Source organism: Pteropus vampyrus, unplaced genomic scaffold, assembly GCF_000151845.1.
Source record: "Pteropus vampyrus isolate Shadow unplaced genomic scaffold, Pvam_2.0 Scaffold140, whole genome shotgun sequence".
NCBI classification, from domain to species: domain Eukaryota; kingdom Metazoa; phylum Chordata; class Mammalia; order Chiroptera; family Pteropodidae; genus Pteropus; species Pteropus vampyrus.
Window position 1 is genome coordinate 822,196 of NW_011888921.1, and position 26,383 is coordinate 848,578.

The 26,383-nt window shown below is 34.7% G+C and overlaps 1 protein-coding gene across 1 annotated transcript in view; it reads right to left on the reverse strand.

The window, feature by feature from the left end:
- ADAMTS20 (ADAM metallopeptidase with thrombospondin type 1 motif 20) overlaps positions 1–26,383 on the reverse strand; it is a 163,508-nt gene that overhangs the window by 66,954 nt on the left and 70,171 nt on the right. The window contains exons 11-24 of the mRNA XM_011368332.2: positions 24,601–24,705; positions 19,933–20,078; positions 18,579–18,760; positions 18,344–18,480; positions 16,200–16,317; positions 12,958–13,053; positions 10,427–10,593; positions 10,145–10,274; positions 5,251–5,377; positions 3,327–3,537; positions 3,044–3,208; positions 2,394–2,558; positions 1,167–1,286; positions 461–568 (exon numbers count right to left, since the gene is read on the reverse strand). Of these exons, the coding sequence (XP_011366634.1) occupies positions 461–568; positions 1,167–1,286; positions 2,394–2,558; positions 3,044–3,208; positions 3,327–3,537; positions 5,251–5,377; positions 10,145–10,274; positions 10,427–10,593; positions 12,958–13,053; positions 16,200–16,317; positions 18,344–18,480; positions 18,579–18,760; positions 19,933–20,078; positions 24,601–24,705 (1,977 nt within the window). The remainder of the gene's footprint in view (positions 1–460; positions 569–1,166; positions 1,287–2,393; positions 2,559–3,043; positions 3,209–3,326; positions 3,538–5,250; positions 5,378–10,144; positions 10,275–10,426; positions 10,594–12,957; positions 13,054–16,199; positions 16,318–18,343; positions 18,481–18,578; positions 18,761–19,932; positions 20,079–24,600; positions 24,706–26,383) is intronic.

Genomic DNA, 26,383 nt, shown 5'->3' on the forward strand with positions numbered 1-26,383 from the left:
CTTTGAAAGGCCTAAGTAATAGAGTAGATATGATCCCATAATTCAATATAAAGAGAATATGCAAAGCTTAAAAATATATACCACAAACAGTTAAAGCCAAACTTTTGGTTTAGAAAAACAACATGAAAATGTCAGTAGTTTAAATAAAGGCTGATAAAAAGCCTGATATCACATCTGCTTCTCATAACAACCAGTGACAAATATTATTATCCCAATTTTATAGATTAGAAAATAGATGCAGAAAACTTAAGTTACTGGCCCAGAGACACAGAGTTCTTGAGAGGCACAGCAGGATCTGGCCATTAAATTATCTAATTCTAAACCCTAAATTGCTTCCACACCACTAAAATACCTGAGTGAATGCACACATTAATTTGGCGAATCCGTAGCAACCACCATTTTGTTGATGTTTAAAAGCCTCCAATAATAGAAACTGTATCTCTTACAGGAATTCACTTACTGGGGTCCAAGAACCGTGTCGCCATTGTGCCGTCTTTCCCATGGGAACAGCTGGTAATGAAGTGGCCCCAATTTTACTGATAATAGGGCAAGGTGTCACTATACAGTCCTGTTCAAAGTAAAAATGGGTCTCATTAAACATCAATTAATCGCTCTAATATATATTAAATCCTATACTTCATTTCTTCTTCCACATACCTTATTCAAGAACAGCTGCATACTAAACTACAAATAAACAATGTAAAGATTTTAGTTTTCAAAACTACAAAATAGTGCCAAGGGCTTGAAGTAGATAGTATGACGTTGAATCCTAAAGTTTGGATCATTCTATCTAATGGTTGAAAAGGAAAAGAGCAATAGTCCCTCAAAAATACCACTAAGCTGAAACATTCTGAATGAATAGACACTACCTGAAACAGTATGACACACTTTAAAAGTCCATGATATTCATAATAGATATCATCCTCTTTCTGCAGTCCAATGGATGGAAATATATGTTAAATGAGCAATCCAATGGCAGATAAAGAATTTAAAAAATCATTAATAAAGCTATAAAGCTGACAAAATCAAGAATTCCCTCTGACACATGTACGCACACATTTTAAGGCATACAAGTGGAAAAAATACATACCAAAATAATTTTAACACATCAACAATCCCACTGTATCATAAAACTTTTTTTCAGTCCATGAAGAGATGTTCTTTACCTGCCTGTCACTAGGGCGACTAGCTCCATGGCACATTCTGTCATCTAACACTGCACTGAGCAGCTCATTGACACATTTAACGGCACGCATCTGATACCCATGTCCACAGGTGGCGGTGCACTGAAGGATATAAGTAGGTATCAAACACATTACTCAAAAATTATATACACTTAATTTTCTTAATGAATACACAGATAATATACTTTCAGATCTTTTTATTAGCCCTTTACACCAGATTCCAGCCTTAACATCAGCAAATTTACTCTCTATATATTCAAATTGATATAGGTACTAATGAAATATTGACATTAAAATGCACAGTGATGATCATATGTTTAAAACATTATCATGTAAAAATGCCAATAGAGTCCTGATATTTTGGAGGCAGAGCCAATATAATTTGGGGAAACTAAATACTTTTCAAAATCTACCTGGTGTATCTATGTCATTCAGTGTGCTAAGTATAATTGATTAGTTGAACTATGGTGTTGGAGGAGAGACAAACAAGTGATTCCTATAGCATATTACACCTCAAACATCGCTGGAGGCAAAATGACAAAACTGAAGTTGTCCTGCTTCAGGCACATCATGAGAAGGCAGGTTCTTTGGAAAAGACAATAATGCTGGGGAAAACAGAAAGCAGCAACAAAAGAGGAAGACCAGCAGTTGGAGCCCACTCAATGGCATGTAACACACACACACACACACACACACACACACACACAATCTAAGTAAATTTCAAAGAGATAAATTAGAAAGAATATGCAATGAAGTTAAAGAGAAGATGAGAGAAGTTTTCCCATCAACTATGGCAACCTCCCTCAGGATAATACCCACCCTCATCCAGCCCGACCACTGCTCATCCGCAAATCCCTAGCTGCCTGCTTGGCAAAACTACTAAATGATGCCTATGCTAAATACAGTAAAGATAATTTAAACACAGTACATGAAAATATAATTTAAACAGGCTGATGAAAGCATAACATCTGTAGCATTTTGGTCAACAAAAGTAAATTCAAAAACAAAGCTGAAATTTACCACAGCAAAATTAGTAGTACTGACAAAATTTTGCAGAAAAGGGTTTACTATGTCAGTGGTATTTTTTTCAATAAATCAATCCAAATTGAGCTGCATTCACCAAAAAAGAAAAGAAAAAGAAATAGATCACAACATTTGTGCTGTTCTGTAAAAATGGATTAATCAGAAAAACCCTTATCATATACTCACAGAACCCCATGGTCCTACTTGCCAAGAAGCACATGAATGAAGCTCACATGGTCTCAGAGATTCAGGTTTGGTATTTGGATTACAGAAGCCGTCACTCAAATGATCTTCATTCAGTTCACACCACACCTGCCGCTGCTTTGTTCCTTTTCCGCATGTAACAAGACACTGTAGGAATGTGATTGACCATTATCTATTTTCAGTATTGATCAGCACAAATGCCTTACAAAATGATACAATGATCAATCTGCATATTAAAACACAATTGAAGGACCATTCCTAGGACATTTTCCTTTCACTCCTCCAGAGACATTTACTGCGTAAAGATCAGCCACCCCAACCTTACTGCCCAAATCCCAGTGTAACATCCATTTGTCCTGGAAACAAAGGTATAAAACTTTAGAATACGTATGTATCTCAGGCTACGATGAAGAGTGGGACTTTCTTACGAGAAAGGTTATAGACGAAACACCAGTTAATGCTATTGTTAGCCAGATACTATAGTTTAAAAAGAAACCATTTAATTTTTATTGCCTTGATAATAGTTATTTACAAAATTTTAAAAAAAAAATTTGAATTACATAAAGCCTTAGATTGCAAAGCTTTTCTACACAATATCATAACAGTTCTGAGACTTGTGTGTTTAATGTTACCTCACTCCACTCACTAGCAGCCCAACTGGGACAGGAAAATTCATTGCAATTCTCTATTGTCACTTGGGGAAGATCTTGGCATTCTCTATCAGCAAGGCGGTGGCCAAAGTTATTGATACAATATGATTCTCGAGACCTTTCCCCTCCACCACAACTCCTGGAACACTAATTCAAGAAAAAAAAAATGTGACAAAAGGAAAACAAATTAACAAAAATATTTATTTTTGTATATTAAGAAGAAAGGGTTAACTTTTCTTAAGCATCGCTTTTTTTCTTTTTGTACCTGGGACCATTCTGAATAATGCCATCTTGTTAAGACACAGTCACCATGGCAGGGTTCTCGGGTAGGAGGTTTAAGTTGATCACTGCAGTAGTGGTCATCTACTGGAACAGTCTGTCCTTTATGAATGGAGTACTTCATGCAGTGGACATCCAAGGACCTATATCCTTGACCACAATGGGATGAACATTCACTTTTGCCAATGATGTGCCACCTAGAAAAAAAGGATGTTATTACACTTAGGAGGTGTGCCAATTCGTGTAATTTAAAAAACGAATTCAGAGAAACTCATGCATACAATTCTATTTCTAAAATTCTCTTTGAGTTGATGAACAAGCCACCTGAAAATATTTGATATAGCATTGAATTATAGGTGAAAAGTTCTTAGAGATCATATAGCCCAAATCTTCATCTTATAGACGAGAATATGAGGCCCCGAGGTGTTGAATATTCAAATAGTATAAGCACTTTTTTTTTTGTTAGAAATATTACTTTTTTCCCAAATAAAATCTAACTTGCTCTTCAAGTATATAAACATGTAGCTAGTCTGGTAAAAGCTAGAGAGGGAGCCAGTACTATATCTACTGGCCTCACCCTGACATTTAGTGGCAACTTTGGAAGTATATCCAAGGAGCCCCAAACTTCACCAAAAACCTTGGAAACATCTGGTGTAGATCAACACTGCTCAAATATTACTGGCTGATTTAAGTCCATATCAGAATATATTTGACTCAATCAGGTAGTATCTCTCCGCAAGGGTCCCCAATCCTGTGGGAACAGGAACCAGGCCACACAGCAGAAGGTGAGCAAGGAAGTTCATCTGTATCTGCAGGCGCTCCCCAGTGCTGGCATCACCGCCTCAGCTCCATCCCAGATCATCAGGCATTAGATTCTCATAGGAGCACCGGTCCCTGGTGCCAAAAAGGTTGGGAACTGCTGCCCTGCAGTTATGATTATGGAATATCTGGGGATCTGACTACGTCGATAAAGATAAAGCCTTTAAAAGTTTGTAAACTAGGTTTTTGTAAAGCATATCACATGCTCTTCTTAATTTGTGTAATCTATTTTCTGATGTTTTCAAGGAAAACATTTTCCACAAGTGAAATTTGCTAGCTATAGCCAAATTATTCCAATTATAATCCAGCAATCTATCAGACAAAATGAGTGCACCAGCATAACAAAGCACAGAATTTATGGAGTTCGTTTTCATTCCCAATAGCATCTCAAGGATTTCATTGTGTTTCAATGCACTACAATGCAGTGATGCAACTTATACAGGCAGTTCCACCACTAGGCTTTCCTTATATATCTTCAAACATCATAAATATATAACAATTCTCATCTTTGCTGAGTGAAGGAGGTTCTCACCATCCCTGAATGTTAACTGTTCTTAGATTCACTCTAAGACCAATGACAAGAAAACCTAATGACAAATTTAGAAGTGCAAACTTTCCAGCCATGATCTAGATTCATGTTCCTGAACATCTTATGGACAAAATATTGATAAAATTGATTTCTCTATCTGTTGATTTTCTAATCCTCAAATTTAAAAGTTCTTTGGTTCATGAATTCAATGGAAATTACAGAATCATGATACGAGATTTACTGTTTCAGATCTTTAAAGCGTGGGTTTTCAGAATAGAGTTTACCTGTATTCATTTTACAGACAAATTTGTTTCTATTTGCTACACAAAATATTGAGGCCTGTCCGCTGGCATTCAGCAAACACTATAAACAAAAATTCAAACCAATTGCTGAGTTTCACAATGAATTAGTGAGCCTGAAATTTTACAATGGCAGGAACAGAGGACATGTTAATTACCATTTTGTGCCAGGCACTGCGTGAGATGCTGTACATCTTATATCATTTATTGAATTTAATCTGGTTCCAATATACATTGGTTACATTACACAGTATTTCTTTTACCTTAGTTCACAGTCTGTATTGCACCTTTCAGTCACAAACAGTGGAAGTGGTAGATGGTCACATCTTTGATCAAACATTTCCATATGATCACTCTTACGTATGCAGGTAATTTTTCTTCTATGAAGACCTTGGCGAAAGTCAGATAAAAATTTTGAAAACAAAAAAGGAAAATTCACATAAGTAGATGCTTCTTAATTATTTAATTCTAATAGCCTAAAGGACTCAGCTAAGAAACCAAAAAATTCCAATGCAGCACACAGGAAAGACTAACGTATTAATCTAGTCAGGAATAACATTATATAATAAGTGAGCTGAATCCTGAGAGGTGGAGGAGTTTGCTTACTGAAGAGACATAAGGAAGGTGGGACAGGTATGGATGGAGCAGATAATTCTTTATAGCTGGATGGAGTAGTCTTTAAGGGATAACTGAGTGAGCGGGGGTTAGCACTGATACTGTACGATACACTGTTATTGTTCTTCCCATTATTGGCTTCATATTCCCTGTAAGAAAATTGCACATCTCCACTTGCTACAACATTACTATAACTTCCTGTGGGAGGAGTATACTTCCCTGCCCAATGACATCAGGCTTGTGCTAATCAACTGTAAGAGGCTGTGACCTATGTCAGTTCTAGGCAGAAGCTCTACAAGCCACTGTATGCTTCTGCCAGCTCTTTCCCTTCTTCCGGTCTCTAAGACAGCCCTTCTCAGGTGGGGCTGATCTTTTATCCTGGAATAATGAATGAAAAAGTCATGGATGGAAAACAAAGATCAGCGGTTGTTACAGGTTTGGTGGTGGGGGGGATGGAAAGAGGCATTTTTAGGGCAGTGAAAGTATTCTGTGTAATACTGTAATAGTGGATACGTGTCATTACACATTTGTCAAAACCCATAGAATGTACAACATGAAGAGTGAGCCCTAATGTAAACCAGAGACTTTAGTTAATAATAATGCATTAACTGTAAAAAATGTGCCACACACTAACAAAGATGTTAATAACGGGCAGGGGGACGGAGGTGGGGAGAGTAGGGGGAGAGAGAATATGGGAATTTTCTGTACTTTCTGCTCAATTTTTCTATAAGCCTAAAACTGCTCTAAAAAATAAAGTCTACTGATTTTTTTTTTTATCAAACTGAAGAAGAATCATAGCCAATTAAGTAGACAAAACATAGTATGACAGAGAAATAAACTTTTGTTGTTCTAAGCCACTGAGATTTGGCAAGTGTTTATATGTAGCATAACCACAGTGAAAGTAAACTAAGAGAAGTGGTTATAAAAGTCTAGGGTAGATTAAGTTTTACGCTTTCTGCAATGAGGAGACAGGAAATAGTTTAAGCAGTCAGTGACATGATCGAATTTCTGTTTTATCAGAGTTTGAGTGTTTACTTCCAGTTAGCTGAACATGAACATAAGTGTTTTTCTCTTCTCCTTTCTAAATACCATCTGAAATAACTATAAAGAATTTTGAAAAGGCATAAATCTGAAAGAACACAAAGAACAAAAAACAAAAACACAGTAGGCAAGAAAATGAAATTCTGAATATAAAAAGTAGATGGAAACAACTGTTTAACAAAGCCAAGGAAGCTGAAACTTAAACCTGTGAAAGGGGAAAAAGAATAAAAAAACAAACCATTCATGACACAGAATCCAAGAAAAGCCCAGAAATGAAAAACACCAGGTCTCTCTGAAGAGGTGCATGTAAGGAGTAGGCCTGAACAAATGGGGGACTGATTGAAAAGTGTTTACAAAGAATGGTTCAGTTCCTACCCTTCTAGTCAAAAGCAGCACTGTCCAATAAAAATAGCATGTGAGCCATGTATGCAATTTTGTATTTTCTAGTAGTCACAATAACAAAAGTAAAAAGATACAGGTGAAATTAGTATTTATGTTTAACTCTATGTATCTGAAATGTGATCATTTCAACATATCAATATAAAAGTTATTGATGATTTATTTTACATTCTTTTTTGTACTAAGTCTTCAAAACCCATGTGTATTTCACAGATAGCACATTTCAATAGACTAGCTATACGTAGCCAGTGGCTACCATACTGGGTAGCATAGCTCTAGAGAAAGTGAACTTGATGGTGCTGACACAGCAGAGGGAAGTTGGGGAAGCATTACACTGAAAACGAGGGCGGGGGGGTGGGGCAAGTAAAAATCTCCACACTGAATCATGAGATACAGGCCCACTGGACTCTTCATTTCTTCCTGGCTCTGAACCAACTTTTATGGTTCTCTGGTCCCCTCACTGACTTTCAAAAGATGGGAGGATTCTTCTCTTGGGAAACTCTTCAGACCGAGGAAAAAGATCAACCGACAATGACATTTGGGGCTTCACCCCTCATGACACATGGACTACTTAGTGACCCAATTATGAGGGTTCTACTTGACACGTCTGACCCACACAGGACTTTGGGCATTTTAGTCTTCAATAACGAAAGAGCAGCAAAGGATCAGCAGACATTTTAGGAAAGCCACTAACCAAAAGAGACCAAAATAAATGAAAACAAAACAGAACTAAAATGAAGCAGGTCCATCAGGGGGCAGAAGACTTACAGACTGTGATTAATACTCTCAGCAACATAGATGTTGCATCTATGAAACAGAAGATGTTATGAGAAGAAACATTAAGAAGACAATGGAAATCTGAAGAAGAAATTAGGAAAAAAAGTGATCAGTCTAGGAGGTCCAACATCTACATACAAATTTCAGAAAGAAAATTTAATGTGAGGAAATTAGCAAAGAAATAATGTGATAAAATTTCTCAAGTCAAAGAATATGCTTCCAAATTGGAATGGCACCATAATAACCCAGGAAAAAGATAAAAGAAACACCCGCATCGAGGCACATTGTTCTGATATTTCATGCCACTAGTGAGAGAGAGGATCCACGAAACATCCGCAATAAAGTACCACGGACAAGCACAGGAAATCAGAAAGTGAGAAAAACAAGGCTTTCAAAATTATTCAGGAAAATAATCTAACTTAGAATTTTATACCAGCCAAACTATCAATCAGTGAGACTAAACTAATGCCATTTTCAGATATGAAAGATCTCAAAAAATGGCATTTCCCCAATGGGGGAAATTTAAAAAAAAAAAAAAAAGGAATTTGTGAAATTTAAAAAATAGGGAATCCAACACAAAAGAAAGTCAAAAAGATTTTCCTGGATAATAATGAAGGGAAAGCACAAGATGACAGCCACATGACAGGCCTAAAAAAATCCCCACAAATTAAGGCGAGAGAAAAGATGACCACAGCAGCAACAGATGAAGAAAAAGTGAAAAAAAAATTAAAACTGATTAACTGAAAGACTAAATTTACAGTTCTTTACCAAAAGTTTGGAGACTAATAACTTTCCGTACACAGAGAAAAACAAGTAAATAAAACTGAGAATATTTAACTCTAGAGAAACCAAGAGCTACACACACAAAAAGAGAATATTAATCATAGTATCACAATGTGGCAGTAGAATTCATAGTTTCTTTGCCCATGCACACAACTGTTTACGAAGCATCTCCTGGTTCAGATTCCCAAACCATCTTACTGTGTCAGGCCCAGCCTTCCATTTTGGACTTTGTTATTCTTTCCTTAGGGTGTTCCCCACCTGTTCCACGGATTTCTTCCTACCTCCCCATATCCATTGCCACAGACCAGCTTACCCACTCAATACTCAAAAGCTGGCCCCAGCTCCCCAAACCTCCATTCTCTTCTGTCAAGCATTTCCAGGGTCTGTCAAAATGAATTCTTCCTCCTTCTGTGTTACCAAAGCTCTTAATTCCTACCCCCAGCATTCGTCCCAGTTGGATTTAACGTCATCTACTACAGTCTCCCTCCCGAGCCACTGTCCAAACAGGAATGCCTAGTTCCCACACAATCATTCTGGGCACCACTGTACCAACAGCCATATCTGTGCCTTTTTCTGAATCAGACACCACAATTCCTTTGACACCTTGAGGTCAGTTAGTTAGACTGTCCCTCACATTCCCATCATCTGTGGTCACTGCTTCTGGCCACCCTCCTTCTCTCAGCTCATTTCCATACTATTCTAAATAGCATCCTCTCCTCTGACCCACTGCTCCCCTAATCCCCAAACCTTTTCTTCTAGTCCCCACGGGCACTACTTTCCCATGCTATACAAACTTCCCTAACCCTTCAGATTTAATCTTTTTGCGAACTGCTCCATCTCTTCTGTGGGTCTCTCTGTGTATACCCGCAGCACTGCATTTACCGTATAAATTAAGATAATCTACTCAGACGCTGTTTCATCCGCTAGACTTTAAAACTTGAATGTAGGATTGGAGTCTTATTAATGTGAAACAAAATAGTCTCTCAAGAAATGTTTACTAATTTGAACAAACTGCATTACACAATTAAGTATTTGTAATTACAGACTGTCAAAGACTCCAGTCTTTTCACTTTCTTTGCCTACTGTAAATTTCCCTGCTTTTCCAATTCCCTCTGTGCTCCTTTCAGTGACTCGTACCTTGAGGCCATGGAAAGAAAATGAGAGAATAAAACACTCAAAGTGACAGAGGGCTGGGAAAGTGCGTGGAGGGAATGGACGAGAAGGTGGGTATTTCACTGGGAAACAGTATCCAAGGTAGAGAAACTTTCTGTGACTGTGAGAAAAAGAGTGTGAAAAGAAAGGAAAGAAGCAGTTACGGAGCATCTTGACATGAGTAGACACACAAGTATGAGAACCAGAATGAGGGGGTAGAAAATTAGGAAGGGAATTAAGAAAAGCTGTGTGTGTCTGTGTGGTATATGTGTGTATGTGGACAGGGTGGAGAATTCCACTACCAGGTAGTGGAAGCCAGACTCAAGAGTATGCCCAGATGGTACCAGCAAGCACTAACTTTCGTCTCTTTCGTTCAATACCAGTGTGTACCTTGACACATTTTGGTGCAGTCTTGCCATGGTCCATAGGGATCCCATGCAAATAGGTCACTTTTCTCTTCCACAGGGATGTTGAAGGAATAATGGACATCGGGGTTGTATAAATTACCCACACACAAAACCTCAATAAAAATACAAAGGAGCATACAATTAATTCACAAAAGATATATTTTTCAAAGCTATTTTACATTTAAGAATAAATGCAAGGCACTGAACCACACAGTTTACTAATATGATTAAAGCTAAGTCTTATTAACAACTACTGAGAATTTACCTGCAAAACAAGTTCTTCTTCTAGCCGATCAGTACTGTTAATTCTTTCAATTGAGTTGTTTGAACCACTGTATTCAAAAATAGCTCCTTGTATGTTGATTTCTTTTTTTGACATACTTACAACAAAATTTCCATTCAAAAGAAAGTTCCCTTGAGCGTCAGATAAAGCTGTAAAAGAACAGTACTCATGAAATAGTAAAAACAAGTCAACAGTATAGAAAACTTTTCGACTTTTAAAATTCAAATCATTTTCTGAATTAAGAATGTAAATGTAAATTAATATTGAGGAAATAAACTTTATTTTGCTGTAATGTATCTAACCCATAAGTAGGGAAACTTCAGCACAGTAGCCAAAGCTATTAAAATAAATTCACCCTGTACTTTCTTATCAGAGGCGGGAGCTTCTTCCACAAGTCATGCAGCTTCAGGAGGAACATATAGAAAATGGAAAACAGTAAGAAGTCATGAACCAAGCCGAAAGATCAGCTAAATCAATCCTGCATTGATGGCAAGATAAAAAAGAGCAGCCAGACTGTGGCAACATTCCATCTATGCTCATCTTGGAAAATATGTACAAAGCTTTAAAACTGTAGTTTTTGCATGTTCTCAAGGCGTGCAATGACTGTATGATCCTCTTAATAAACATCACAGAGAGGCACTCCATCACTGTTGTAAACTGTAAAGCACTAGGCTTTTTTAATTTTCAAGAGGATATGTATTTTAAATTTTATACTAATAAAAACTCCACATTAATCAAACACTTTTTGGTTTGCTTTACTTATGCTTTTCAGTGGATCAATACAACCTATTAGGAAAACATTTGTTCAGTCTTCTAGGAAACCCCACCCAAAGCTTTAGCTGCCTACATCTAAACTTCATAATAAATATTACAGCCCTCGAAAAAGCATTAGTATATTGGCTTGAAGGCATTTAGCCAAATTTGATATTTCTATGTTTGTATGGACTATTAAGACTGTATTTATAGATTGCACTGATTTCAATGAAGAGCCAATAAATTTCTACATTTATCCTACAGAATGGAAATTCACCTATGTAAATCTGTACTTTAACAAAACTGAAAAGGCCTATTTAAGGGAGTATCGGTTACATGAAAACCAAGGGAAATAGGCAGATCTTGACTGAGAAAAGCTGTATACATTTCGCCACTTTTAGTTACCAAAGCAAATTTCATATAGATGTTTTATAAATCCCTTCTAATGGTTTCATGTTTTTGTTCATTTCAATTTAGATTTTGATATTGCCATTAGCAGTTCTCTTACAAAGTATATTGATACTTTATTGGTGAACATTTCTAATTTTTAAATGAGGGCAGAACCCATTGGCCAACCCTAAAAAAGATATAAATATCTACTCTTGGGACTGAAGAGACAAATTACTCATCTACAGTATGCTAGTATACACCTGTGCATATGAACCTAGGTAATATTTTTAGCAAAATAATTACAAACAAATATAGAAGAATAATCAAAATATTTACATTTGATTTTGAGAAACATTTTTGCATTTTTTACAGAGATGAAATTTACATAAAATTAATCATTTTAAAGTGAATAATTCAATGGCATTTAGTACATCCACGATGTTATACAACCACCTCCTCTATCTAGTTCCAAAACGTTTTCATCAATCACAACAAAAACAAACACAAAAAACTCTGCATCCATTGAGTAGTTGTTTCCTTTACATTTGACCTAAGGCCTAATGTCATTCCTGAGATAAGCTGTTCATTATAGATCCAGATCCTCAGTTAAAGCATTGATTACTTGGACCGATATTTGAGATTTCATTTATGTGATGCAGGTACTTTCTGAATTTCAGCTCTATACCACATACTCTAACTCGGTGAACAACAGTCAATACTAAAGTATCTTCCCAAACAGAAGGAAAAGGTTTGTAAAGCATTCTTGTCATTTTTGGATCTCAGTGAAATTCTTTTAACTTAAAAGTAATTTCTAAAAATAAATAACAAATGAAATATATACTCTAGAAATAGCTAGAAGACAATATACTGACTATATTCATTAACATCTAAAAATATAAAATCATAGTACTGTTTTTCTTTAACATAAGAGCTTTCTAAAAACTGTATTTAAATTCTTTTGCCAAATTTTAAAAAAAAAAAACCCACAAGAAAATTCTTTAAAACATCTAACCCCAAAGAGGTCTGTAATTAATTTTAGATAAAAAGATAGATGATGATTTTATTCTAAATATACATGTAACTTTAACTGAATATAACCTTTGGTTATCTAAAACACTCTTGTGGGGAAAAAACTTGAATTTACTTTTCCGGTTTTATTTAGTTTCATATTTTTTAAATAGGATACAGTGTACAGCTCAAGGAGAAAACACATAGGGAGTCAGATGACTCAAGCTCAAGCTCAATAGGAACTGAAATTGCATGTTTGTTCAAGGGGCTCTTCTTGCCTTCCAAGAATTTATATCAACCGCAGACCTCCAAGAAATCACACACAAACCGCATATTGGCTGCTGTTTACTAGAAATGTTTACCGAGGTAATTGTCATCTTCTGGTTTTCCAGAATAGCTGTGCTGAAGAATATCAATGTTCGTTGCTCCTGTGGGAATCTTTACAACGACATTATAACCTGCAATATAATTTTATACACGTTAACTTTCACAAAAAAAACAGATGGCCCAGAGCCTATGACTGCTGAATGGTTGAAAAATTTCAACAGCATAGTCCATAGTCAGACTTAATTTCATTTTATCTTTGATAAGAAATACTAGTGCTTATTCTTTTTTAATCAATGCCTTGTACAAATTACTAAGGATTCACAAAAAGTGGTTGTTGTCTAAAAACATACAGAGTTTGGGATTCTTAAAGTGCATTTTCTAATTTTTCTTACTTCTAAAATCTGAATGTGGAATAAGAATGAAGCTAGTATTCAGTTAGGGAAATGCAAATCAAAACCATACACCTGTAAGAATGGCCATTGTCAAAAAAGACAAAAATAACAAGTGTTGGAAAGGTTGTGGGGGAAAAAGTAACCCTCATACACTGCTGGTGGGACTGCAAATTGGTACAGCCACTATGGAAAACAGTATGGAGGTTCCTCAAAAAAATAAGAATAGAGTTACCATATCCCACAACCTTTCCAACACTTGTTATTGGGACCCAGCAATCCCTCTTCTAGGTATTTATCCCCCAAATTTGAAAACATGGATCTGTAAAGATATATGCACCCCTATGTTCACTGCAGCATTATTCACAGTGGCCAAGCATGGAACCCAAATGTCCATTGATAGATGATTGGATGAAGAAGATGTGGTATATATACACAATAGAATATTACTCAGTCATAAGAAAAAAAGATGAAATAATGCCATTTGCGACAACATGGATGGATCTTGAGATTATGCTAAGCAAAATAAGTCAGAAAAAGCTGAGAACCATATGATTTCACTTATGTGGGATATAAAGCTGAAAGCAACGAACAAGACAAACAAAAACTCATAGACACAGACAACAGTTTAGTGGTTACCAGAGGGAAAGGGTGAGATAGAAAAGGGTAAAGGGGGACAATTATATGGTGATAGAAGGAGATTTGACTTTGGGTAGTGAACATACAATCTACAGATGACATATTATTGAATTATATACTTGAAACCTATATAATTTTATTAACCAGTCACCCCAATAAACTTAATAAAAATAAATTTTTGAAAAAGAATGAAGCTAGTATTATAGCTTCTGAGATATTTAATATATATTCATTTTTAAAGTTGACTAATGCTTTTATATTTTATACTTCCTGATAACTTTTTCTAAATACAAGATTCCACATGCTATTCAAAAATCCAAAAGATATGAAAAGAGTTGGTCATTGCTATATGTATACACAGAGACTCAGTAAACAGCGAAATAATGTGAGTTAATGAGAAGCATATTTATCTTAAGCTTTTAGTTTCTAGTGTAAACAATATTCCTTATAGCTATCTCCAAAACTTTACAGTATTTTTTGAGTCTATTAATAAATTGTCAAAAGTTTATTCGAGAGAAGTGAAAATAATATTTCTATTTTATGAGACCAAAATCAGCAACACTGGCACTGCCCAAAAGATGAGGAAACACTACATTAAATATATATTAAACAAGAAAGAACATTTTCCCTATGCTAAAAACACTCATATTACATAATTGTCCAAATGCTCTCATTTGCTCTAGTGATATTGTTCTAAGTTTTTCCTTTTCCTTTTTAGGACTTTCCCTTCTATTTAATACATGAATAAAAGGAGTTGAACTTTATCTTGTACACTAACTGTGATAAATATTGAATAAACTTAAGAAGACAAAGTTTAAAAGAGCTTAAGTTTGCAACCCCAAAATGAAATTACCTTGCATGTTTTTAGAGCAGCTTTAGTTATTCCTGAGGCATCACATTTAAATATAGTTGATAAATGGTCTATTGATTCTGTATACACTATATGGATATGGTGGAAGGTTATCAGTCTATGAGAATAATTTTAATTCATGTTTTCACTATAAAATATTCCTATAACCTCTACTATTTGTCTTTGCTATTTTTTCAGGAAAGCAATTCCTAGGCATAGCAAAAGTGACAAGATAAAGGCTACCACCAGGGGGCAGTAAAGTAACAAATGCTATTCAGACCCTGCAAATGAGTTTAACATCTTTTTCCATTTGCAAACTGATTAATTCATAGTACAATTTTGGCAAGGTTAAATATATGATAATTTGGTGCATGTGGTTTTATATAGAAAAAATTTTTTCAGTGAATACAGAACCAGTCTTTGACAAATGTGTGCCATTGGTTATAAAAGGGGGTCAAATATATGTGACTCCCATGAAATAATCATAAAAACTGGAAAAATATATCAAGTCATCTAGTAAGTCAGATTCATTAGCATCACTAGAGTGTGAAATGTACTATACTTTTAATATATATAAAAATGATTTTGTTTTAAATTGTACTGCTTTAATTGAAGCAATTCATACTAATGTAAACTGTGTTCGAACACATGTGAACATAATTTAAAGCTGAACAATAAAACTGTAAAAAATACATTTTCATATTGCAAGGAAAGTTCTAAAGGGCTGCTTTTACTACCATAAAAAATAAAAAATGTTTCCTATGAAATTTTAGAATGGAAAATATCTGATATATTATATTCTCCTAACAATTTTGAAGAAAAATGAAATCATGGCCAAATGCCAATTCTATGTGTAATCAAGATACTTCCTGGAAAATCAAATGTAATAATAATTCCAAATCCACATTTAAGTTAATGGTTTCATCCTTTACCTTCAATCAACATTTTCAATATATCATCAATAAGAAATGCAACAGATAAGCCAGGTCATACAAAAAAAAAAAAATGTGGTTCAAATGATGAAAGATAATTAAAAGCAAGTTTCCTGGGAAAGTTATAAATACATACATCAGAGATTATAAGAACAGCAGTAAAAATACATCATTAATCAGAGGGACTATTTACACATCATTGTCAAATAGCAGTGGATTTACTCTAATAAATGCACCTAATACATTTTTTAAAAAATAAGATTTGCCCTGAGTAGGTAAATTCATTAATTCAAGGATACATCTGGTATAAGATTTAATTTTTTATATTTAGGAAAGTTTTAACAGCCATTTCCAACTAAGGATATAGAGCAGACAAAACAATAACATACCATTACTATTTTACCTTCATTATATACTCATTATTACATCAAATAAAAGGGAAAACTAGAAACAAATGCAGAGCTTACCATAATGAGCACTGTTGAAGACCCCTGCCATTGTTCTGCATGAGGAGTTATCCCCACCACATACTCCACATTTGTCTCTCCTGGCCTTGGAGTTCAACACATGATCACAGCCAGCTTGCTTCAGAATACAACGGTCAATATTATAAAAATGACGAATAATGAACATGGTGCTTTACAAAGTTCTTTTCACAAATGTTCTTTCGGTTAATAGAAGAGTCAATACAGGATTTTTTAATATCCACTGATCTTGTGCACATCTATATTTTCACATCTCTGTTCACATGGTTGAAAAAAGTGTTTTCCAAAAGGTCATTCACATACCTCTGTATCCAAATCACATGGGGTGACATTTAAAAAGGCAGATTCTCAAGTTTTCTGAATTAAAATCCTTGAAAGTAAAACCTAGGCATCCACATTATAATAAACACTGACAGCAATTCCTATATTCATCATTTAAAAGCCACTCTTTAAAGAAATATAATTTGAAAGGGATAAAAAATATGATTATGTAAGCAACCTTAAAATAACTCCAAAAAGATGTCACTCTCGTGATCCATTTTTTAAAAACTTATTACATTAGAACTCTGGGAATAAACTGCATACATTTGAAAGAAACAGTTTATTTCTTCAAAATTAATATCCAGCATAATAAACAGAAGAATGAATACATAAAGGTGAAAGTAAAGGGTTTGTTTCACGGGTTTGAGAGAACGAGCGCAGCTCCTCTCTGTGCAGATGGTGTCCCCTGTATACATTCAATAACTTTTAGTTCTTTGGACTACTCCCCTAAATATAGTGATCAGAAAAGAAAATTTCATAAAGCCCATGAATTTTTATACACAAGGCAAATATTTCCAAAATGATCCTTTTGACCAGGTATTTTCTGATAGTATGTATCTGTATATTCAGATAATCGTCATTTTTTCATTATATGAGACTTTCGCTGTTGATTTTGATTTTAAAACAAATTTTTCAGGCAACTGAGTACGTCTTTTTCCAGTATTTTAGCTACCTCCAATTTGTAAGTTATTTTAAGTTTCTTTGAACATCTCATTAGCACTTTGTGTGCAAGACCATTTATCACCTGGGTAACTGGAAATAGATGTTTGCTTATAGGGAAAACTTGGTCCTATTGTTCCACTTAACCAAAGGAATGAGTTCATAAGATGATACCTGCATTCTTTAGCCAGCAATCACTATCCCAGTTCTCAAACTTATCACACATTTTTAAGATCGCCATCTGCAATGTGTACGCTTTAATTCGGGGTCATATCTGCTCTCATCTAAACTCCTGCTAAATGGCCCACCTATCTCCAATCTTCTCCTAATCCAGTACATTCTGAAGATTCTAATATGTACATCAAATCGTATCTCTTGCTCAACTCCAAATCCTTCCAGGAATCTCCAAGGACTTAAGACAAGTGCATACAACAACCATCAGCTAGCCCTACCTCCAACCATGGTCCATGGTCCCTTACTTCCTCACCTTTCTAAAACCTACTCATTCTCAATAATTAGCTCAAGCCTCACACCCTCCATAAGCATCCTCCAAATCCTTACCTACCTCCCTGTATACAAGACATTTTCTTCAACATCCTGGTGCCACCTTGCAGATGACTCCATAGCACTACATTCTAATTGTTTACCTGCCAATCTCCCCACAAATCTGTGACCACCTTGGAGGCCAATGCTCTGTTCCATCCTTTTATCTGACATCTAGTAGGTAACTCAGTAAATGTTTGGTGCATGTACCCAAGAAGTAAGAGACAGGAATGGAAAGAGGGAAGATATCTCTTCTAACTCAGAGGGAGGAAATAAATGTCACAACAGAAGGTGACATCTGAAGTACTAAAAGGACTTTATAACTCTTGTGTCCTAATATTTTATCTTTTCAGAAAGTCGACCTCATCTCTTGATTTTGAGCACCACGAGCAAAACAAAATCAGCAGACGTATTTTAATGCTTCATGAGCCACTCTTGATGGCATTAAATCATCTACTAGACAGTCTCTTAATGAATAATACTCCTATAGATAGTGTGATTGTTACCAAATGTTGCAATATGGGAATTCACAAGCATGTATGCTGAAGTAATAGAAGCAAAAGTATTCTGAAAGTCACCTTAAATATAGTAACTTTGCTTACCCGACACAGGCCTTGCACACAGATGTCATTAGTTTCGGTTCCACAAGGCGTACCATCGGCAACCCTGTCCTTCAACTGGTAGAAGCTGGTGGTTCCAGCAACCCGACAATAGAGTTTACAGCGATCTTTTATGGCAACTGTAAAAAAAAGTCAAAATTTCGATGTACAGTAATTCAGCTGTGCTCCTATGTCTCAAAAACAGTTTTCCCCCCCAAAAAATATTCTAATTACTTACTCCCACTGTACTTTGGAAGCCATCTAACGTTAGGGGAAAGACCATTGATGTTGAAATGTTTACCATCAAAATCAGAGCACTGCTTCTCGCGGAAGTCTTGCTTGCCTTTTGGACATGAATCAGTATTACATGATCGAAATTTCATCCTGCGGCCCACACAGTACTTTCCTCCGTTTCTTGGCCTAGTCAAATTCATTACATTTTAAAGCACATCAGTACAATATTATAACTACCATTTGTTTCTAAATCTGTTCCATTCTTTTCCAGGTTCTGGAAAATCTCTCACACTTTGTATATAACATAAGTATGCAACACGGTCTTTAAGTAATTCTATGGTTAATAAACTAAAAATATCCATCGTAGTGGACACTGTGGCCTGAAGGGCAGAAATGATATCTTATTCATGACTCGATTATCTAACAAGGAACTAACTCATGATGGGAATTTGTTTTAAAACTTCAAAATAGGGTTTGTTCATTTTCTGGGGGGAAAAAAGAGAAAATGAGCCAAAGATGATAAGAAAGTGAATACCATGTTAAATAAAAAAGGAATATATATGCATCTTTGTCATGTATATTCTACTTATCGCTCAGTTCAAAGAGCTTCATGGTATCAATCTATAGCCATCCATCTCTATCTCCACTTATGTTGAAAAATAAAAACTCTTTTCTCAGCATTTTTTAATATAAAGACTTCTAGCATAATTTGAAAATTTAAATGAACTCAGATTTTATTCATAGTATATCCCATTTCTGCATTAAAAAATCTTGTTAATAGACTAAGTGAAAAGTATTGTACTGCTTACCAACTTATATATCATATAACAACATAATTTAAACATCTTTATGGAATCTCTAAGTTCTTTTAAATAGCGATGAGGCGGGATATGTTTCAGCACTTATTCTGGCTAAAGACACTGATGCATCTATATCATAAGAAGCAGAGAAAGAAAATCTGACATGTCAAATTACAAGTAGTGATGAAACTACATATTTTGTCCAGGAGAGCCAAGACATAGTTGAAGGGAAAAAGGCCTTTCAATAGAAACATTTAATTTTTTAAAATGCCATTATATTACTATTATAATTGTTTCTCACATTTACACTAAATTAGAAAACAAATGGCTCTGTCTCAACTCGGATTCTGAAAATTATTTTTATCTATTTAGTTTGTTTTTTTTTTTTTAGGTCTGAATTGAACAAGGTATGAAGCAACATGGCTTAAAGTATTCCAGAAGTTTTCTGAATCTTGGAAACTTACAGACTGACCTCCAGTTTAGAAGTGAATGAAACTGATGTTTATTTTCTGGTGCCTTGAGATAATCTTAATTTACAGTGACATAAAAAAGACATACTCGGGACGATTACAGAGCCTCGTTGTGCTTTTGATTCCACCTCCACATGTTCTCGAACAAGAACTGTAAGGTCCCCATGGTCCCCATTCACCATCTACAGGACGTGTTTCCATTTCTTTGTTTACACAGAGCCCATGGTGGCAATGCTATAAAAATAACACAAAAAGAAATGATTCATGTATATCTAATCATAACATCACAGTAATTATGATAACAGCATGAAGATCAACAGATGAACAAAATGTATGTACAATTTAAAGCAAAATGTTAATTCAGATATGTGATTACATATAACACCATGTTATGAATATTCACTGAGCATCTACCAAGTAACTATAAGATGATTTTGGAATAAAAAAAGAATAAATTTTTTTCCCTTGCCTTTAAGATTTAGAGTTTTTCTATGGGAGAGAAGACATAAATATGGAAAAAACTTAATAAAATAAATATTTCTTAAAAGCAAATATTAGATCAATACAATATATATCCATGCTTTTGTTCTTTTATGCAAAGTTATTACTCTCACTCTTTTAGCTAAATTTCTATTCCATCTCATCCAAAGTCCAATAATCAGTTTACTTTCATCAAGAAAATATAAACTTACAGAAGAATCTGCCACAATCTTCCACTACCTCTTCTACCCTCCAAAAGCATCTATGCCTTCCTATTTGTTTACATGAAAAATCCAGGATCCTAGCCAAAGTCAACCCTTCCACCTATGCATTTAATCTCATCCCTTCCCTTCTCACTACTCAAAACATCAATCCAGCAGTTCTCTCTCCTCTCCTACATCGTCTTTGTTCCAGCCCCCACTACAAAAGCTAATGTGGTGCAGGCACTGATGCCCGTCTATGAACTAGACTAGCTGCTGTCAGTTTGTGGGGAGAGGAGTACAGAAATTCAGAGTAAGCATTTAGAAACTTTTATAAGATTTTGACAGAGTACTTTAATGTTTATTAAAGTTAATTTAATAATTAGCTTATATTTTTTTAATTTTATTTCTTATTCATAACAAAGTTTACCACCTTAACTACTTTTAAGTGTACAAGTTCAAGGGCATTAAGTACATTCACATCATGTGCAACCTCAACATCGTCCATCCACAGCGTTTCATCTTCTCAAAATAAAAACAATAACTCCTCATTCTCTCTTCCTCTTGGCCCCTGGCAATCATTATTCTATTTTGTTTCTAAAAATGTAATTACTCTAGATATCTCATATAATTGAAATCATAGTTTTTGTCATTTTATAACTGGCTTATTTCATTTAGCATAATGTCCTCAAGGTTTATATATGTTGTAGCATGTCAGAATTTTCTTCCTTTAAAAAAAGCTGAACCATGTTTCATTGTCCATATATACTACATTTTATTTATTCATCTGTTGATGGACAGTTGGGTCGCTCCACCTCTTGGCTACTATAAGTAATGCTGTTAGGAACATGAGCATGCAAATATCTCTTCAAGACTCTGGTATTAATTATTTTGGATATACACCCAGAAGTGGTATTGTTGGGTCATATGATAATTCTATTTTTAATTTTTTGAGGAACTGCCATCTTGTTTTCCATACAAAAATCTGGCTTAAATTTTGAATATCTTCTTTCATTTCACTTTCCTAGTCAATCATTTCTATCATTTTGTACAAAAAAAAAAAAATCAGAAAAATTTTTAAAAGACTGGTTCTTTACTAGAGACAATTTGAAAAGAACTCCACTAAAATATTCTAATACTCTTGTTTCTTCTATTTTAAAAACAAAAGATTTCTTAGAACTCACTGTCTTCATGAGCTACTGTCCTGTTTCTCCTTGAAAGAGTTGTCTATGCTCATTGTCTAACTCTCTGCCTATTCTCTCATAACTTCATAACTCACCCAGACGAGCTTGTATACCTCCATGAATCTGCTCATGTGTTGATCTCTCCATGGCTCTATACAGTGCCATAACCAATGGCCAGTTCTCAGTCTATCTTCCTTGACCTAGCAGTGTATGATATAGCTAATTATTCTTCTTGATACCTTATTTTTCTTTTAGTTTTCAGGGCTCCGCACACTCTTGGTTTACTTTCTTCTTTAATGATTACTTTTTTACAGTTTTACTGTTTCTTCTTCTTCTTTCTGACTTATTAGAATGTCCACAGGCTCAGATCTCGGCCCCTTATCCTTCTCTATCAACAATCACTCTCAGTTCAGATCTCTCCTGAACTCCAGACTGTATATACAGCTGCTTCCTCATCTTCACTTGAATGTATAATAAACATTTCAAACCAGCAACCCCAAATTGAACTCCTGCCTTGCCCTCTCAAAATCTGTTAACTTGATCTAAGTTGATCATATAGCAGGCCTTTAATAAATCTTGGTTGAATGAATCCCATAAGGTTATTAAAAAGAAAAACACTTTGTGCCTTCCATTAGAACAAATCATTCAATACAACGGTGAACAAAATCATCTCAGAATAGAATGTACTATGTGCATGCGAATTTTGTGAGCATCTTCCAGACACATTTCAATAATCCCTGCATGCACTCTTGTGTTACCTCTCTTGCTCTCCCTATATGCGGGTATGTGTATGTGTATCTAAGAGGTCAGAGCATAAAAAAGATAGAATGTTATACTATTCATCACGTAGTAAAATTAACTCACTGTCAGATGGGTTTACCATGTCTTCATAAAAATGGATTTATTAGCAAAAGCGTTTAGCAAATAGTCTTACATATAAGATAGTCACTAGATAAATGGACTAAAGAAGAGTCCATTTAAAGCAAACTTACAGGACACTTGGTTAAAATTTCCCTTGAATAAAAGGTCCATTTAATACTGGATATTGCTAATGTATAGCTGCTATCTTCAATTAATTTTAAAAAGGAAATTTATATCTATTATGATCCACACATTGTTACCCCAAACAACTCTGGTTTTATCTACATGGGTTTTAAAATAGGTCTCAGTGTCTCTTCACATTCACCTTAATTCCAACAAATCTATGCCTACCATTTCCTCATGTCATTGGGGAAATGTTCGAATGGCTAATAAGCACATGAAAAGATGCTCAACACTGATAATAATCAGGGAAATTTAAATTAAAACCACAATGAGATTCCAATTTACACCTACTAGAATGGTTAAAGTTTTATTAAAATACTGGCAATATTAAAAACTGGCAGAGAATGCAGGGCAACTGCAACTTTCATCCATCGCTTGAGGGAATATAAAATGGTACATGTATTTTGGAAAATTGTTTGGCATTCTCTTATGACGTTAAATTACAACTACTCTATGACCCAGTAATTCTGTTCTAGGTATTTATCCAAGAGAAATGCAAACATATTCACACAAGAAGACCTGTACAAGGATGCTCATTTTAATAATTCTTATCCTCAAAATAGAAATGTTAAAGATCAAATTTTAAAATTCAGTTCTAGCTTAAATATATGATCTAAAGAAATCCAGTAGCATTTTGATCCTAAAATAATTTGAGTGCTAAACCATTTCAATGAGTACTTCAGATACTGCAAAAACTGCTGAATTTCTAAATTTTAATAATTCATTTGTGATGTGAGTGATATGGAAAACACGTGGCTTTTGATGAAAAAGTGAAGGGCAGTAGCTGGTCCAAACATTTCAATGAAGCAACAGGTGGTAAAGGCACAAGTTCAGCTAGTGCACTGAACTTAATTTTAAGAAATTTTTACTTTTGCCTAATGTGAACTCAGGCAGCACTAGCCAACCCATTGCCAACCAAGTGTTCCTTTTGCACTGTGGTAGCTCAGAGGAAGCTAAGAGCCTAAAACTTATTCGGTGCAAACAACACTGCACCAAGGCCCAGATAGCTTGACTTCACACTGGAGCCCCAAGTACAATCTGACTTCATCCACACATACACGTTTCATTATCACAGTGAGCCCTATCACTCATCATGCTGGCAGATTTGCCTAAGTTCATGACTGATGTTAAAATGGTAAGATGTAGTATTGTAGAGTTTATTTTAGGGGTATAATGTAGTTTAATAGTTTAGAACCAATAAAGACCTAAAGAAGCCACTTAAAACTTTTAGTTATACTTAACTGAATTTTATGGGAGAAAATGTATGCAATAGTAACATCCTTGAATTTGGGGATTTGCTGAAATATTAGGACCTTTATATCTTTACTAATTTTTAATAACAAGGCTATAATATACTTAGATAACTATATAACTGCATATTTATATAACTATATGCAATGTTAATATTCATCTGCTAGATCTTGAGAAAAGAGCAAAATAAAAATTTACTTGACAACATAGTACAACAAACAAACACAGCAACAATATTATTAGAACTAGCAGAACAAAAGTTGACTGAATAATGAAGAGTGCTGAAATGCAGATTAATCACATCTTTGGATAATCTTTTTATATGTCTTTAATAATATTTTTATTTTTCAGTTATAATTGGCATTATATATTATGTTAGTTCCAGGTGTACAACACAGTGATTAGACATCTATATAACTCACAAAGTGATCAGCCCGATAAATCTAGTGCCCCTCTGACACCATAGTTATTCCAATATTATTTGCTACATTCCTTATGCGGTACTTTATATCTCCATGACTATTTTGTCACTACCAATTGGTAGTCACATCTTTGGATAATCTCTTGATACAAGACTCACCCTTCGAGAAAACCTACCATCCCAGGACCACAGTTTGTTCCGTCTGCAAGCGGCATGTGTTGGGTGCGACAGCCCTTATGAACTCCTTCTGCACTCGTGCACCAGAGGCGCCGGCATTGTTTCTGCAGAGGAACAAAAGGCAGGAAAGCAAGTGTAAAAATAATGTCGCAACCACCAGATCAATTCAGTATAATGCACCAGTTCATAATTTGAACTTATATAGTCCCTGGTTTCACAGTCAGAGCTAGAAATAGTCAGCAAAAAATTTTTACTAAGTCCTAGTCATTGATTTTCCTCTGAACGTATAAAATGGCAACATTTAGTTTCTAAAAACTTTCAGATTTTCATCAAACATTGAGCAATGGAAGAGATGAATTAGAGTAGAAATATTCAAAATGATGTGAGATATTTTTCTGTCTTTGCAAGACATTTTCCGAAAGGACTTTTTGTTGTTACAAGTTATTCACAAGGAGTTTCCAAAAGCCCCTTTTGAACCAATAGTGGAATGTATGAATAATGTGCATAGAAATACTGTATAATATATACTGGTTTCCTACTTTGTGAATAAAATGCAGACTTTCAACTTTTGAACAAAGGATTCTGAAGTTTTCACAAGAAACAAAAATCTGTGGAGGCACACAGAAGCTATACCCAAGATACTTCTTTTTCTGAATTTAAAGGTCATTCTGTGTCTAAATTGGGTAGGAGAGAAATGTATCTTTTATAACAAAAAATTAAGGTAAACTTCTCTTTCCATATTGGATGTTTATAGGCTTACTAAAATTTGTGATTATAAATTTGAGATTTTAGGAACAATATTCACTATTCGGAGTACTCCTTATATGTCCCTGCACTCACTGTTAAGTAACTTTCATTCCTTCATTCAACAGCATTTATTGTATTGCACCTATTATGTGGCAGATCCTTAACTGAACACTGGGGACTTATCCTTATTTAAAGGAATAGATAATGTCGCCTTTCTGATCTGATGATCCTCACAATCTAGTACTATATGTAACCTATGAAAAATCCTCAAAATAATCTAAAATAGCTTAATTAGAACTAAACAAGACGCCCCGAATCTCATTCCTTTGGATTCAAATCTATGTAAATTAAAATGTAATCTCTTATATTCCTGGGCCTTTAATACAACTTATTATCAAAATACAAAATGGTCTCACAGAATTTTCTCCCCATCCTCCAAATAATATCATTTGAAAATAAATATTTAAATGCTTTTAATTTTCGAAAATCTTTGTTTTCTAAATGGTAATATTTCATAGGATTTTGTGAGAGTTAAAGAAGATGATTTTAAGTGCCTAACAGTATTTGGCATGTATTAAGTACTCAATAAATTTTAGTTTCCCTTTTTTCAACTTCTTTTTGGAAAACAAATTTTTCTATGACTTAAAAACTTTAAGATACATTTAGTTCACCTTCTGTTCAAGAGAATAAGTGCATTTTGAAATAGAGTCTATCTATAACTTTATGGTAGTTTTCAAACAAAAAAGACAAAATTTTTCTTACCAAATAGGGACACACTTGTGATCCAGGACCAAACATAAGCTCACACTGCTTGTTTACGTCATACATTAATCCAGGAAGTTGTGAAGACAGATCATATATTCTTCCATGTGGTTTGTCAAGGAGGCATTCCCCATGACCAGTACTATATCGATGACAGAAAATAAAATATTGTGAATATAAATAGATGCATTTCGGTATAAGATTCTTTATTACATTTTCTGTAGTTCTGTACTTGCAAAGAGAATTTTTTTTTCATAATTTAAAACCCAGCTC